The sequence below is a fragment of the Falco rusticolus genome, chromosome Z, assembly GCF_015220075.1.
Source record: "Falco rusticolus isolate bFalRus1 chromosome Z, bFalRus1.pri, whole genome shotgun sequence".
In the NCBI taxonomy this organism is placed as follows: Eukaryota; Metazoa; Chordata; class Aves; order Falconiformes; family Falconidae; genus Falco; species Falco rusticolus.
Genome location: NC_051210.1, coordinates 40,319,606 through 40,335,042, shown reverse-complemented (window position 1 = coordinate 40,335,042; position 15,437 = coordinate 40,319,606). Strand labels below are relative to the sequence as shown.

General features: G+C 40.1%; 1 protein-coding gene across 7 annotated transcripts in view; it reads left to right on the top strand.

The window, feature by feature from the left end:
• Window positions 1-15,437, top strand: part of LOC119141279 (aminopeptidase O (putative)) — a 202,600-nt gene that overhangs the window by 114,916 nt on the left and 72,247 nt on the right. For 2 of the 7 annotated variants that reach the window (XM_037373415.1, XM_037373414.1), the window contains 2 exons: window positions 7,637-7,699; window positions 8,336-8,419. In XM_037373415.1, coding sequence (XP_037229312.1) covers window positions 7,637-7,699; window positions 8,336-8,419 — 147 coding nt within the window. Of the gene's footprint in view, window positions 1-7,636; window positions 7,700-8,335; window positions 8,420-8,613; window positions 9,909-10,919; window positions 11,403-15,437 lie in introns of those variants that run through there. The other 5 variants (XR_005101890.1, XR_005101891.1, XM_037373416.1 and 2 more) reach the window with 5 other exon arrangements.

The window sequence follows — 15,437 nt, the reverse complement described above, 5'->3', positions numbered from 1 at the left end:
TTCAAGATCAGAATAGCATTGTTAGGAATTTCTGCATGATCACAATTCTAAAATTGGAAACCATGCTGCCTCAGGTTAGACACCCACATAGCACTGAGTAACTTGATGTCTAGGTTGAATGTAGATGTTCATTTTTAAATATTATATTTGAAAGGATTGGCTTTCACTGACTCATTCTAACTTCTAAAAGTGAAGCTTTAAAAAGAATTTTAGGAGTCTTAATTTAGCCATTAGTTGAATATTTCAGAAAAAAATGCTTTTGAGATTCTCAGCTGGGACTGTGAGTCTGCATTAAGGCTGAGGAGAATACTTCACTGGGTTTAGTTTAACGACCTGCTAAAAACTGGCTTACCTTTCCAGACAAAAGACAGATTTTCACAAATGTCTTTCTGTTTTTCTTCAGGCTACCTCTCAGTATTTTATGCATCCAGCTTACAGGTAGAGTAGTAGTAGTATAGTAAATCTTCATGAAGACTAATAGGTTGTTCAAGAAGTTGAAGTGCCTTTGAAACAAATCTTCAGTTTCTGAAATAACTGTGGACTGGATTCCACACATTTGTTCATTACAATCTCTTTTAAGTTTAATAAATCTCAAGTAGTCATTTTCATTCCCTTATCCTGTTAATTGCATTGCTGAACACAAAAGCTGAGTTATGTGCAGGATGGTTGAGCTTATCTCTACTAGAAAGGAGTTATGTTTGGTATCTAAAGAACAATAACAGTTTGCTGCCTGGCTGATCAATGCTGGATCAAGTTCACATTCCCAAGCTCCCACTCTCCCACCTACATGTGTGAGGAGTGGAAACAGCAAAGACAGGGAGTATGGGGCCTCTTGTACACAGAAAAGTTGGAACTGAGGCTTGCCTAATAAGGACACGGCTGGCTTGCATAGCAGTAAACACTGATTTTTTTAATCCACTGCTTGTAGAAACATCCAAAGAAAAGCACAGAAATTAGCAACCAATTATTTTTTAACCTGCCCACTGTTTTCTTTCCCAAATGGAAGCAATCCATAAAGTCCTATGGTTATAAACCCCATTTTGTACAACCTCGCAAGAAATGAGCTTTTCTATATTAATTAGGAAAGAGTATCCTTCGAAATGGCTGAAATCTCTCCAGTTTGGAGTCCCTTTTAAGTAGTTTTAGTGCATTGGACACAGGATATGAAATAATGAGAAATCAAATGTTGCTTTAGGAAATAATATTTGATTTTTTTTTAGTGCAGAAGGATAGAGAGTTGGGCATGCAGCAGAGGTAAAAATTTTTTGTGATGGGAACAAGTTGCCACCTTCCCTCCCCAGTGGTCTAGGGTTTTTAAAAGAAACACACATTTTACTTCCTGGAAAATTTCTCAGTTTTCTATGCTTTTAGAAAGACATACTGGGATTGGAAGGAGTGAATATGTGGAAAAAGGTATTTCATGCCTGTGTATAAACACATACCATGTATCTGAAGTCTGTGTACCCCTCTGTAATGCTGACCCAAACAACTGTGACATGCCGATTCATGCAGTGGTCCAGTCAGAAACTCAAAGTGATCCCGAGGGTTCAGAACCTGCTGTTGTGTTTCCAGCTGGCTAGAGTTGGAAGGTCTTGCTTTTGAGCCCAATGCTTTTTTCACATGTCACGCAAAAACACTGAGCTACGGAAGTACTTCTAAAGAGCAGATAGTAACAAAATTTGTGTAATGGTCGTCTTTCCCTCTCCAACAGTTCACTGTCTTCCACAGAAGCTGACATGAACGATGTCAATACCTTCCCTGGTTTATATTACCTTTAGCCATCCCCTTTTCATTTAGCAGTGCATCATAGTCAGACTGAAGATGTAGATGATGATCACCTGTTTAATCATGGAGGAAATAAGTGATTCATCTAAAACTCTTTTCATCTCCATAAGAAAGGGATGTTTTTCCAGGATGCTTTTAACTGTTCTGTCTACTCCCTTCTAAGCCCACTGTGAAACTTAAATGCCAAGATGAAGATGTCTGGAGAGAGACAGGTTTGAAAAGTCTATTGGCTGACAAAGCTATTGGTCAATACAAAAGTGAGCAGTAAAAGTCATGGTTCAGTTTATGGTTGTTATCCTTAGCATATGGGCTAGCAGTATTTCATGGCCAGAGGGCTAACAGACTTTTGCCTTGAATATGTTTCTTTGCTAGAGCTGTTGGCAGGATTGTTGATTGCTTCAAGGGATCGGTAAGACAGAGGTCGGTACCTCTGAAAGATATATTTTATTTCTTCAACAAGAAATAAGGTCTGCCTCATTTTCTTTGAGTCTCTGTACTGTAAGAGAAACACTGCTTGTCACATCAGTGGTGCAGGACTGTCCAGTATCCATCTTCAGACTTTTTTTTCTCTGTAAATATAAAAAAAACCCACCCAAACAACCAAACTAACAAAAAACACAACAAAGGACTTTCAAAGTCCTGTGTGGTTTGCCAGCCAGCACCTATCCACTGCCTACCAGGATGCTGGTGTTGCATGGAGCCAGACTGAGTTTTATAGAGGGTTCTATTATGTCAAAGAAACTTGAGCCCTTATTTTTGTCCTCCGGGTTCAAAATGTCTGGATTCGAATTACTTTTAAATGAACAGAGTGCTAGGCCAACCCAAAATCTGAGGGTTTATTTCCATACATGATTGTATTGAAAAGTGTTATGTCTTTTAAATATTCTCTTGCTGCTGGTGGAGGAAGGTGCAGTACTTTGCAATCTGGATTGTGTTGAAAGGTTGCAGCACGTGCGAATACTTCTCAAGCACAAAGGCCTAAATATCAAAACAAGAATCTGCTTTTCCAGTTGCTCCAGGGAGGCGCCTGTAGAGTAGTGAAAGCACCTGGTGAAATCAGGAGAGAAAAAAATAAGCATTTTAGCATACTCTAAAAATACTATAATATAGATAATATAATGCAATATGGTTATATATCATTCTATGTTACATACTATTATTCAGCAATAAGTAAAAAGCATATTATTTAGAGATCCTGTGGTCTTGTAGTCAGAGATACTTTGTCAGATTATGAATCTGATATTGAACTAAATGGGTGGCTACAGTGATTCATCTTTACCTAGGAACTTTCCCCACAAAGCAGGGTTGCTAATACAGATAGGAAGGATGTATTTGCATTACCACTTTGAGAAAAAATATTCCTGCCACAGTATGTGAGAGTCATGTTGCAATGACCTGAAAGTACATCCTAAAAGTTACTGTTTCTTGGTGGTCCAGATATTTTCAGGAAGGGCAAGTCTGACTTGAACATAATGTCTCTGTAGGGGTGTTACGCTGAAGAATGTAAGACACAGCATGCTGATCTGAAAAGAGCATGTTTACACTATCACAGAGACTCCTGGAGGAATCTGAACATTTGGATTTATGGTATCAGTATAAATGACCATCTTTCCCAAAATATGGATGATGTCAGAACAACTTTCCATTTCAGTGAATAAAGCTGTCCCCATGAAAACTGCACAAAATCAGTTGAAGGACTTGCTGTTCTTACAAGAGCTCATTCTGGACTGGATTTCTTTTTTAGTAATTTTGATCTGCCACTGATATACTGCTTCTTGCAATGCAGATGCACCAGTCATCTTGCCATTTTCAGTTGTAGCCCACTGCCTCCTTTAATCTCTCTACCAAATTCTGATAACAGTAGTGTTTTAAAATCCTTGCAGTTGTCACCCTTGGGGAATACAGTCAAATGTTTCAAGCTGTCATTAATCACCCTGTGAGCTACTGGATAAAATACTTCCCTGGATTTTCATTTTCTGAATGTTTTTACAAGTGATTGGAAGCCAGGTCTTTTCTGCTGAAGCAGTTTTCAGGTCAGACTGCTCTGAGGGTACATTGTATTCTCAGTTTACAGGTAAGTTAATTTCCCAACTTTTAACTAGTGTTCTTTTTTTCCTGTAAATTTTCTGTGTAGTAGGAAAACAGGTGTTTGCATTTTATCGTAGTCCCTTTAGTTATCCTTTACTGATGTCACAGAGATGATGGCATCAGCCTTAAAAAGTAGGCAGTATCACTCTAGTACCATAGAACAAAACTAGAGGGGAGTCCTTTTTTAGTTTTATGTTACATGGGAGGGTGTAAGAAGGTACAAAAAGGCAATTTGTAGACCACTGAAATTAGCTACATCCGCTAGGAGAAAACATGACATGATGGTAAAATCTTAAGAATTTTCTGTGCACTTGCTGATGTCCTCTTAGATCTGAATATATAGATGTGGGTGTGTATACATGGTGTAAAATTCCATAATTGAGAGGAAAATAAAATCGCTAGAAATGAAAGGGTGAAAGATGACTTGACTGCATTAGATATCAATTTCCTCTGCTTTGCAGAAGCTTTTCTGAAATTCTGAAATTTCTGAAATATAGCAAATATTTTTATTTCTCTGTTTTCAGTTTTTTCTTTTTGCCTTCCAGTATCTGAGGACTGCTGGCAAGCCAACAAACCGGCACTGATTCAGTGTTCACCTTAGATAAAACAGCCTGCTTACTGTATCAATGTTGAGTGTTTTAGCATTAGAGTAGCACAGACCAGCTGAAGTTATAGACAACTTACGCAAAGGAAAAGTGCATGATTTTAAGTTTTCATTGAGTTATGAAATACCATTAGTGGCCATCACAGCCTGACCAATTATAAACCAGTTTCTGTTTCAATTTAAAATGAAACAGCTGTCCGTTGCACAAATATGCTATTGTTTTCTAGGCTGTGTACAGTTCTGAAAGTTCATTGTATGCGTGGGATCTGGTCTGAGCTGAAGAATAGCTGGTGTAAATCATTGCCTCAGTTATATACCAGGATACTGGGCCTGTCTTCGCCCAGCTGGTAGAAAGTGCTGCCTCCTCCCCTCTGTTTCAAAACTCGGTTATGTTTAATCCTGCTGCTGCAAGAATGAAGGATCCTAGCATGCTTTGACATGTTTAAATGCTTGTTCCCGATCCAAGTGTTACATAGGACAGTGCCATTAGCAATCTCTGGAAGGAAGTCTTCCTAAGTCAAGAAGGATGTGGAGGATGGGCTAATCTCTTAATGTCTGTTGTGAAGGGATTAAAGTATGGCAGTTGGTGTTACATGGACAACAAACAGGACTGTTGATGGAGGGTGATGCAGTCGTTCTCTCTTTAAATTGGGTGTGCCATCACCATTTTATCTAGTGTAAGCTAGCTCCTTCCTTTTGGAGTATGGAAGAATACAGTAGGAGACAAAATGTTGTTAAAAACATCTTTTCTCTCTCCCCTGCTCTTTTCCTCTTCCCGCTCCCCCCCCCCCCCCCCGCCCCTTTTCCCTGCCCCCCCGCCCCTTTTCCCTGCCATCTCTTCCACTCCCAGTTTTCCCAGCAAAACTTCCCCGTCTGGTCATGAGCTAAATCTTACCAAACCATCACTTAAGTGGAACTAACAGTTGACTAACAGCTGCTGTGCTGTGACCACCGCTTGTTAGGCCCACCCTGTTCTCCTCACTGCTTGCTTTCCTCGGCAGGCTGTCTGTAAGTCCTGTTGGCTCTTACCCCATGTTACAGCGCAGTCATCTTAGAGCGGATGAGCGTTCAAGTTATGATTTGCACAGCAGCCAGCACCAGGGGCCCCCAGGTGTTGGCTCCGCAAGGTATATTACCATTATAAAAACTCAGCAACAATTCCAGTTGAGTTTCCTTCACTGCTGTGCAGCTACTAACAGGAAAACGGGAGCTACCTCTGAGTTTTAACACCCAATGTGTTTGCATATTCAGGGATTTCCATCCCATATTGGTCTCAGGGTCTGCAGGGCTGAAAGGCAATGTGTCATCTAACTTTTTTTCCCTAGCTTTCTCCAAGCATTTGACCGGAGTGGCAGTTAGTTCTTTAAAGGATTTAAAGTATAAATTGTTTCATTGTTGCTATGACCCCGCATTTCCCATAACTTCTTCTGTGGGAATGCACAATCTAATCTGTTAACTGATTGAGCAGAATATTGTTTAGGTAGTTGCATTAGTGTGTGTTTGCTGTTAAAGTAAATTTTTGTTTATATTCTTGTTCATTCTCTTTGAACAATGCTCTGTGCTTCTTCATTTCAAATGCACACAGTTCAAGAGTCAATTTACAGGAGCTTAGAGAATTACCATTTAGTAGACGATCTGTTGTGGCTGTACAAAATGAAAATATGTTGTTGATACCAGTTTCAAGTAGACCTGTTGTGAGTGTGAAATAAAAATCTATAGTAAATTTTTCTACTGTGATATCTTTATTAAGAAGTTCTTCTTTGTGTAATGCTTCGTAGTGAAGTTGCTTCTATTTAAAGCATTGAGTTTGATCTTGGCTTTGATCTGAAGCTTTTGATCTTGAAAGAAGGATGTTGTGGCAGTAAAAAAAAAGGGTAGGAGAGAGGTTTTCTCCTTTGTTTTTACATGATAAAGGGATACTGTCAAGATTTAGTATGCACTAATTGGACCTACCCTTATTTACTTACATCTGTTTGCGAAGTGCGTGCAGTTTTGTATGTGGGAGGGTTTGCTCAAATACATGCTTTAATGAGCCTTACTCTTTTTACAAGAGCACAGATCTTTCGTTTGAAGCTTTCGGGGGATTGTCATCTATAGCACAGAGTATCAATTATTTTTGAAATAGTGAAAATACCTTACTAGCATTATTTTTACTATACCAAGTGTGATGCAGTCGTGTCTTTTATTGTCTCATTTTAAATGCTAAATATGAAGCACTTAAAATCCTGACCGAAGAATTTATAGTGTTCGAATTTTGCGTGGCTGACATTACTTGGGCCTCTCTGGTCGTGGCGGCGCTTGAAGATGCGCTTCGCGGGGCACAGGCAGATGCAGAAGGCCTGCGCCTGAATTGGGTCACCTGCCTGCAGCCTCCCGTTGAACAAATAAAGCATTTAACGGAGGCCTCGGTAAAGGGCTTGCTGTGCTGTAATAGGGGTAAAAAGCTGCTTTGGTTCTTGCTTTTAAGATGCGTTTCAGACCCTCCGAGGTAATTTAATAGCTGGATCCTTCAGATGTCAAGCAAGCACTGGGGGAGATCTTGCGGCGCTTGGGCGGCAGCGGTACTTCCCTGGAAGCAGCCGCAGCCAGGCCGTGCCGCCCTCTGCGAAGCCGCTCAGAGGGTGTAGGAGCGTTAACGGGACAGCGCCTGCCACAGCCGGAGCCTTCACGGCAGCGGGTCTCTGCGGGCCGCAGGGGCTGGGACGGGCCGGCGAGAGCTGCGGCGGGGCGGGCAGCGCCCCCGGCGGGTCCCCCTCCCCGGGCCGGGCCCTGCTCCTCCCGGGCGCGGAGAGCCGTGCCGTGCCGTGCCGTGCCGTGCCGTGTCCTGCCGCCTGCGCCCGCACTGGGGGAGGCGCGGAAGCCCCGGCGGGGCCGCCCCGCAGCCGGCCGGCCCTTACGACTTTAAGGCAGGCTCCTCCTCTCCGCGGGGCTCCGGGGCCGGAGCACGGGGGCGGGGGACCCCGCGGAGGTGTTTCATTTCCGACCGAGGGCTGCGGCGGGACGGGACGGACGGGACGGGACGGGACGGGCGCGGCCCCGGGGGCGGCGGCGGGCGGGACGGGCTTCCCGCAGCGGGCCCCGTGCCGTGCCGTGGCCGCCGGAGCGCGGCGGGGGCTCCCCGCGGGCCGACCCGCCTCAGCGTCGCTCTCTCCCGTGCAGCCTCTGCAGGAGGAGGGTGAGACCTGGCAGGAGTGTCCACTCGTCCAGCAAGTCAGCGCCGAGGTGAGGAGAAAACCTTTCGCAGCTGTTGCGTTGTCCCCGCTTCTTTCCCTTGCAGACCCACTCCTCAAGTTCCCCACCTGACACCCGCTCCCCGCCCCTGCCGCGCTTGTGCTTTAAAAAAAAAAAAAAAAAAAAAAGTAGTTGGTTTTGTATTAGGAATAAGAGTATTTGTGTGGGCAAAAACCCCTCCATGTGCTATTACTTTATTCAACAATAATAACCGCACCATCTAAATTTGGTGTTGGTTGCCTGGAACAACGTTTGGGTGGGTGGCTGGAAATAAATCTCTTACTTGAAATGGAAGGTGTAAGGGACAAAGCGCAGAGATTTCCTCCAGGATTTCAGCACACCGCAGTGATGACTTTCCATTTGGCAGCCTGGTCTAGCGTCAAATTCATTCTTTGTGCCGAAAACCCTTATATGCTAAGATGGAGAACACCACCTCACACTTTGTCCGTGCACAACTAACCAGATTACCTGAGACCGAGTCATTCCAGACGGGAAAAGTGCTTTTCCTCTTTCCAGTGAAGCAATGGAAAAATGTCTTGAGCCTGTTTATAGTTTCTTACTAATGCTGAATAGCTGCACTCAGGTTGCATCTTCTTCCTAAAAAAGCATTATGGTTTTGAACTCCAGGTCACAAAATGGATGCAGGCAAACCAGAGGATCAGAAAAAGCGGGAAAAAGAAAAGGAAGCAGGATGAAGTTGTTTTCCAAAAGGTAAGGGTTCACGATGTACGTTTGTGTGACGGGATAAAGGGCAGCAGATCCAGAATGCTTTCCAGTGACACCTCTCTTAAACACTACAGAGATGTCATCTAGTGTCGTCAACAAAGTGATAGTAAAGGGTGTTACTAATAAAGTTTCAATGTCACTATGGAATTATGATGAAAAATAATTAATAATCTTTTCAGATGTCTGTAATTTAGGAGAAAAAGTTTCTCTGTATTTATGTACATACTATGGAACATTCTGAGGAGGAAACAAGACGCGTGCTTTCATGAGAGAAATCAATAGCACTTGAGAGCTTCTGACAGGACCTGCACCACTGTTTGCAGATTTTTGGATACTGGTAGCTGAGAAACAGTTTTCATGGTGGATATGGGAATCGATGTGATACATATATTGAAACAAATGTTCTAACAGTGCGGTTGGCACTTTATTCAGAGGGTGAGTTTCAAAATCATCTATTTGCAATATCGATTTTGATTAATGGAAATGTGTCTAGATGGTTATTTTTAAAATTGCTGCAGAGGAGCATTAAAACTGAATACAGCCTGAATTAAATTATTTTTATACTGGTGATTTTTGCTTTATCTGTTGTGAAACATTTATTCTATAATGTTGAGTTGACCATTTAAATCACAGTGTAGAGAGGTAAGTATTAGCTGAGACTTTTACTAAATAGCTGTTTTCTGTCCTGTGGAGAAAAAAAAATGGCTAAAAGTAAATTTCCAAATGCATTATTAGAACTATGGGGTTTTTTGCTTGCTTTGGTTTTACAAACAGACTTATAATTATTTTTTTAAACCCTTGTTACCTTTAAAGGATTAAAATAGCAGTGTGTTGTTTTGGTGTTTCGACAGTACTTCTAGAATCCGTGATGAATCATTGCTGTTTCTGTAGCCAAATTCTTGCTGATAGCATGGCTGCCAACTCCTGGGATGTGTTGCCTTAGTATGGGCATTGCAGTGTAGGACAAATGTCTATGAAGTGCATTGTTGTGTGTGGGTGATTTACCAGCTCCATGGTGAGGTAAAAACACCAGATAGCATCCTTAAATTCACTACTACTTTTACATTGTAACTGGTAAACGTCACGTTGTTGTTGTACTTCAGAATGACATGAATGACACAGGTAGCATAAACTGTTGCATCAAATAATTCAGTTTTTGTTTGTATTTCCATATGTGAATGTTTGTTTGCATGTATGTGTAGCATTTGCATTTACAATCATTTTATGTTCAGTGGAAGAAGAATTTTTTAAGTTAAAAAAATGTATTATCATGTGACTTTGTGAGCAAAATGCATTGACGGTACAAATAGCTCTAGTACAAGCCACAGTCTGCATGCATTTTGAGGTAATTTTTAAATGGTAAAGAGTAGGTCACCTGCTACATCTTAACAGCAGGCTTAAAGGTGCCTTATGCTATTACACCCCTCATCATCTTTTTGTAGGAGAAAGCTTCCTCAGTGCAAAACCCCTTCTGTACCCATAAAATTCCATTGGGGGTGGGTGGGGGTGGGGGTATTCTCCTACCACTCACTCCAAGGTTTAAGAGAGAGAACTTTGGCATGTAGGTTTGCCATATTAGAAATGCAAAACCTAATGTATAAACCTAAGATATACTTACTGTTTTTGTTAAACAATACATCCTGAGTAAGGTCTGTGAGCAGAAACATGAATTAAAATTGAAGAATGCACATTGTCTTCTAATATCCATAATAATTCTCAGGGATTCAGTGCAGGTTCACACCACTGCATTGGCAGGGTACTTAACCCCATGGGAAGAAAAAGGCATTAACAATAACCTTACCTTTGGTAGTGAAACCACTGACTAGGCACAGAGGGTGGGAATTTGTCATGCTCCTTAAAAGTTTGGTCATTGCAGTGGGAACTTTCCCAATGCGGTTAGAGACAAGAGAAGATAAAAAGGGTGAGGGACCTCCCCGGTGATGGCAGACCTTCATTGTATTACTTGGTTTCAGAGTTGGTTACAACTAGATTTCCAGGATGGACTTACCTGTCAGTGTGCTGCCCAGTCAGCGTGGATGGTGCTAACCTCTAGAATTCCACTAGAATTCTTGGGTTTTAGCTATATTGGCTTGTAGCAGAAATGGCATCATACAGCAGTTTAAGTACTTGTTTGGGGATAAACAAGAGACCAAGAAAGAAAGAAAGAAAGAAGCACGTAATGGAAACTTAAGGCACTCCTGAAGAGTGTGCTATTTTGCCAGGTAGGAATAAAACCATGGAGTGAGAAGAGGGAGGTGAGAAGCAGAGCAGTAAGTAAACAGAGAAGTTAGCTGGTACCAGCTGATAGCACAAGCGTAATTAAAACAATAATAGTGATGTATTTTGCTGCGTCTAGAAAACTGAGCTTTGCTTTGATCTTGCTTATCCTTTCAAAACGAGCACTAACTTATTAAATGTAGCTTCTAAACTTTCATGTGTCTGTGCTGTCCGATTTTCCTCTATCATTTTTTTTTCTTTGTGATAGGAAGTCCTATTTCTAATACAAGATGGATGACTTTGCTATACTGAGACACCGCCAAATCAAAGCAACTGCTTCTACATCCAAGTGCAAAATCTAGGACAGAGAGATAACTCTGTATGGAATAAGTGAAAAGCAGAATTGTGGAGGAAAGGTTGCTGACAACTGCCGGGGAATTGCTTCTTGAGAAAAGTTGCCTTCTAAAGAGTTAAGTTTGTAGGAGCTGACTTTACATACATGTATATGTATTTAAAGGAACATTTGAAGATAACCATATGCTGGATAAGAACTGTGTAACTGGTAGCGCAAACTGTGCTTAAGGGGCATATGAACCAGTGGGGAAGCTCACGTAGAAAGGTGTGGTGCCGCTCTCCAGTGCGGACCTACACGTGATGGATTATAGCAGTCTAACAAATTCCATGGGTGAGAAAGGCTTTCTAGTCAAGTAACTCTTTTGCTTTTCTTCTCTTTTTTTTTTTTTTTTTTTTTTTTTTTTTTTTTTTGAGGGGGGGGGACGGACGGACGGACGGCTTTTTTTCCTTTCAGACCTTTTTGCTGCTCTGTCTCTGAAGTATTTTATTTTTTCTTAGCAGTTTTTATTACAGTGTTTCCTTTCCTGCTTCTTTTTCATCCTTTTTTGTCTGTTCTTTGTCTTCTTTAGTCACTTTCAGCACTGTTCATTACTTTCAGTCGCTTTTTCTGTTTCCTAAGTTACCTTTTTCTCACCTTGTTTTCTGTTTATAGTTCTCTGTAGATACTTGTATTATGATGTGTATGTGTATATACACAAGTTTAAACACACTCACCCCTTGCATTTCTGCTTTTGTCATCCTTCCAGTTCTTGTACATTCTTTATTCCTCATTTAATCTTGCACTGTCTCTTCATCTCATCATTTAGCTGGGCAGCACATCTAGGGATCACATCGATTATGTGAGAACATTAGAGGAGGTAGAACAGAGCTTGGAAAGAATTGGCTGGTTAAAATTAGTGTTGTTTTATTATGCTGAGTGTGATAGAAATGCTGTTATTATTATTTTTGTTGTTATACTGGATTGTGCCCGCTTGAAAAAAGATCCATGCCAGTGCTGAGTGTTGGGGAAGAGAAAACAATCCTTCAATCAGACTAGTGGAATTGTAGTATGCGATCTATATCCACTGTGGAATTTGAAGGCAAACATATCTTTTATTAGGACTCTAATTCACTTCTACGTGAAGGTCACTGTTACAACATAAAAACTGCTCGAAAGGATTCCATCAGTAGAAATAATTATTGTAGGTTGAGATACCAAGGGTACACTAGTTAGGGGAGCAACGAAATATGTGTGTGTATACGCACTAGGTAAGGAAAGATGACTTGTGCAAATTATCAAAATTGCATTTGTTTGTTTCACTTTTAGTTTGACTTTATACTGAAGCTTTGAGGAGTAATTCAACTTTTCCAGAATAGTTTCTGCTGCTTTTTCAGACACACTGTTTTCAAGCGTTTAAAGTTTGTCTGCTAGTTTACTGAAAATGTGATTATCTTTGATTATTTTTTTCCTATTGGTTGTTGCTATTGATCATTATTCTCGCTCCAGAGATTTACAATTGTCAGTATTTAAGCTCTGTTAATAACCTGAGCGAAAATGACTTTGTTGAAATAGCTGTTAAGTTTCTAATAAAAAAATGAAAACCCAAACCAGTTGTGATATGTATGACTAATACTAAATGCTATAATTCCTTTATCCTTTACCAACAAATTCACCAGTGTAACTGAAACACAAGAAGCAAATCTTGTGATTTGTTAAAATGAGCTATGGTGTTATATTTCAAATAAAAAATGTTTTGAAGTGTCAGCAAAAAGTAGGTAGGGAGAAGAAAATACGAGGTGGTAGAGAGAGAGAGAGTTCTATTTAACTAGGGAATTTATTCAGGAGGAGGTGCTTCTGCTAACTCAGGTAAAAGAATGTTAACATAAAAGGCATTAAAAATTACTTTACAACTTTAATTACCATGTATTTTTTGTTCCTCAAAATGAATGTTTTTCTTGAATCCACCGAACTGAGAATCAAAGCAAGGATCAAATCTGAAATACATGTCTTGAGCTTGTGCACTCTGTAGTGCTGGAAGAAAAATGGTTAGAAATCCTGGAGTAGTCTTCAGAGACTCTTCATTGGAGTCATTCACTGTACTTCACCTTTCCAAATTCTGTTAATCTCACAGAACTTTCTAGGAACCCTATAAATGTATTTGCTAGCCTTCACTGATTACAGAAAACATTTAATTCCTTTGGCAAACAGGGATTCCGATGACAAATTTTATACCCACCTTATGCATTAGAGTGCAGTAACTTTTGTTAAGCTGTCCGAGCAACAGAGCCTGTCATTTAAAAAACTTTCCCCCGGAATACATACAAATATAATTTCAGGCCATTAAAACTAAACATTTTCAGCAATTGGTTTTCTGTCCCTGTAAAAATAACTGTATTTATGGATTATTCAGAAACTGTAATTGTACAGCTCAAAAAAATTATTTTTTCAGGGTAGTGCTGCTTAAAAGTTCACTTAAGAAACATTTAATAGAAGATGAAAATACTATCTGTAATAATTTAAAAAAAAAAAGTAAAAATTTGAGTGGAGTTTGTGGTTCGGCCATAATAGTAATTGTTACAAAATTAGTCCAGTTCTGACCCCAGTATCAGCTGTACTTTATTTGCAGTAGTGGTGTGTCAGGATCTTGGTTTCCTTCTCAATAGCACCCATCTCTCTTAGCAAGGAAGTGTTGTTGCATAGTATATTTCACATCAAGTGTCCCAGATGGATATTATTATGATTTTGTCAAAGGGTGAATGTTCCTATTAGGGCACATTCAGGCCACGTTTTTAGATCAGTGAAGGAACTTACCACCACGCATACATCCATCCCCTTTCAGACTCTTGAGAAGACCATTTCTAAATTAGGAGAACTCGGGCCAGCACGGCCATGTGTTGAAATAGTTTGAAGTTTACAGGTAATTACATCACTGTTAATTATAGCTGTCCAAGCCAGCAGCCATCCTGTGCAGCAAAAGATTAAGGTCCCTTTTACTGTAAAACACAAGGTTTGTGCAGGAAACAAAAAGGCAGGTTTAGCGGAGAGATTTTTTTTCCTTTTAATTTGTAGGAGAAATACTGTGATGGAGCAGTGTTTGGCAATCAGTCTCATTGGAGGCATTGTAATAAGGCGATGTTTGTGCATGCTATCATATGATGCTACCAAGATACTAGGATCTTCTAATGCCACTAACTTTTCAGTCTGCTGTTTCTAGTTATGAAGCCCTATTTTTGGTTGTTGAAATGTGCTCCGTTGTACCTTAGTTTACAAATACCTTTTGTCTTTAATAAAACAGGAAATGGAAAATGTGAGAACAGTTTTGTTCTTTTCAAAATAAAACCAAAAAGCATTTGATCGTTTTAAGTACTGCTCAAATGCCTGCCCCCAACAAGTGTTTATGCAGTGAATTCTGAGCGGTGATGTAGTGAGCTTTGGGAGCAGAAAGAAGGTTGTCCCTTTTAGGGCATTTGCAACTGGAGCAACTTACATTTGGAAAAAAAGTGGTATACTGCATTCAAACACTCTGTAAGTTTTCTTGTACTATGGATTTTTTATTAGTTGGGAATATACAGTTGTGCATGGCAGCTGAATAATCCGTTTGATGTAAATGTTCTCTGGTTCTTCTTGAGGTGATTGACTGTAATGACTCCAAAGGAGGTTTAATGCTCTGCTGGCTCAAATGTGTGCTTTATTACAGTCTTACATGTGTTTTATTTCAGTCTTACATGTGCTTTATTTCAGTCTTACGTTTTTTACGTATTGTCGGAAGTAGGCTTAACAACTGTGATGACCAGTCTTAGCTATTGTCCTCTTTCCGTCTTTTTTCAGTTTAGATTGTGTTCACATACTGTATAGTAAAAATACATGTATAGGAGTCTGAAAGTGTGGACAATGTTATTTAAAGAAATACATAAGCACAAAAGGCAAAGGCTAGACCTTTTACAAAATCATAAAAAAGGTTATGGTAGCTGTTAATCTACTTTTTGATGGCCATAGTATTAAAGTAGCCATGAGTACACCTTAGCAATACCGTCATCCTCTTCTCCCCTTCCAGCCCTGCAAAAAGCTCTTTGAGAGCAAGAAGGTAGCTTACTATTAAAAGCAATACATTCTTTGTTGCTTTAAATAGACAAGATTTAATTTTTAAAAAATGTGTAAGTGGTACTATATTCATTTGGTCTGTGCTGCATATATTTTCTTGTGGTACTTTTCTTGTGGGCACAAATTGAGTGACTACTCACAGTTGTCTACTTTCTCTCATCAGACACTTTGCTTACAGGTTTTGTGAAACCTGTGCCAACATTTGAAACTAGACTCCTGTATCTCAACATTAGCTTAGATACTTATGCTATATATAAAAATATTATATGTATATATAATATATAAAAATACATTATATATATGCTATATAAAGGTAACAAATATTTTTGATCTGATGAGATCTAAGACACA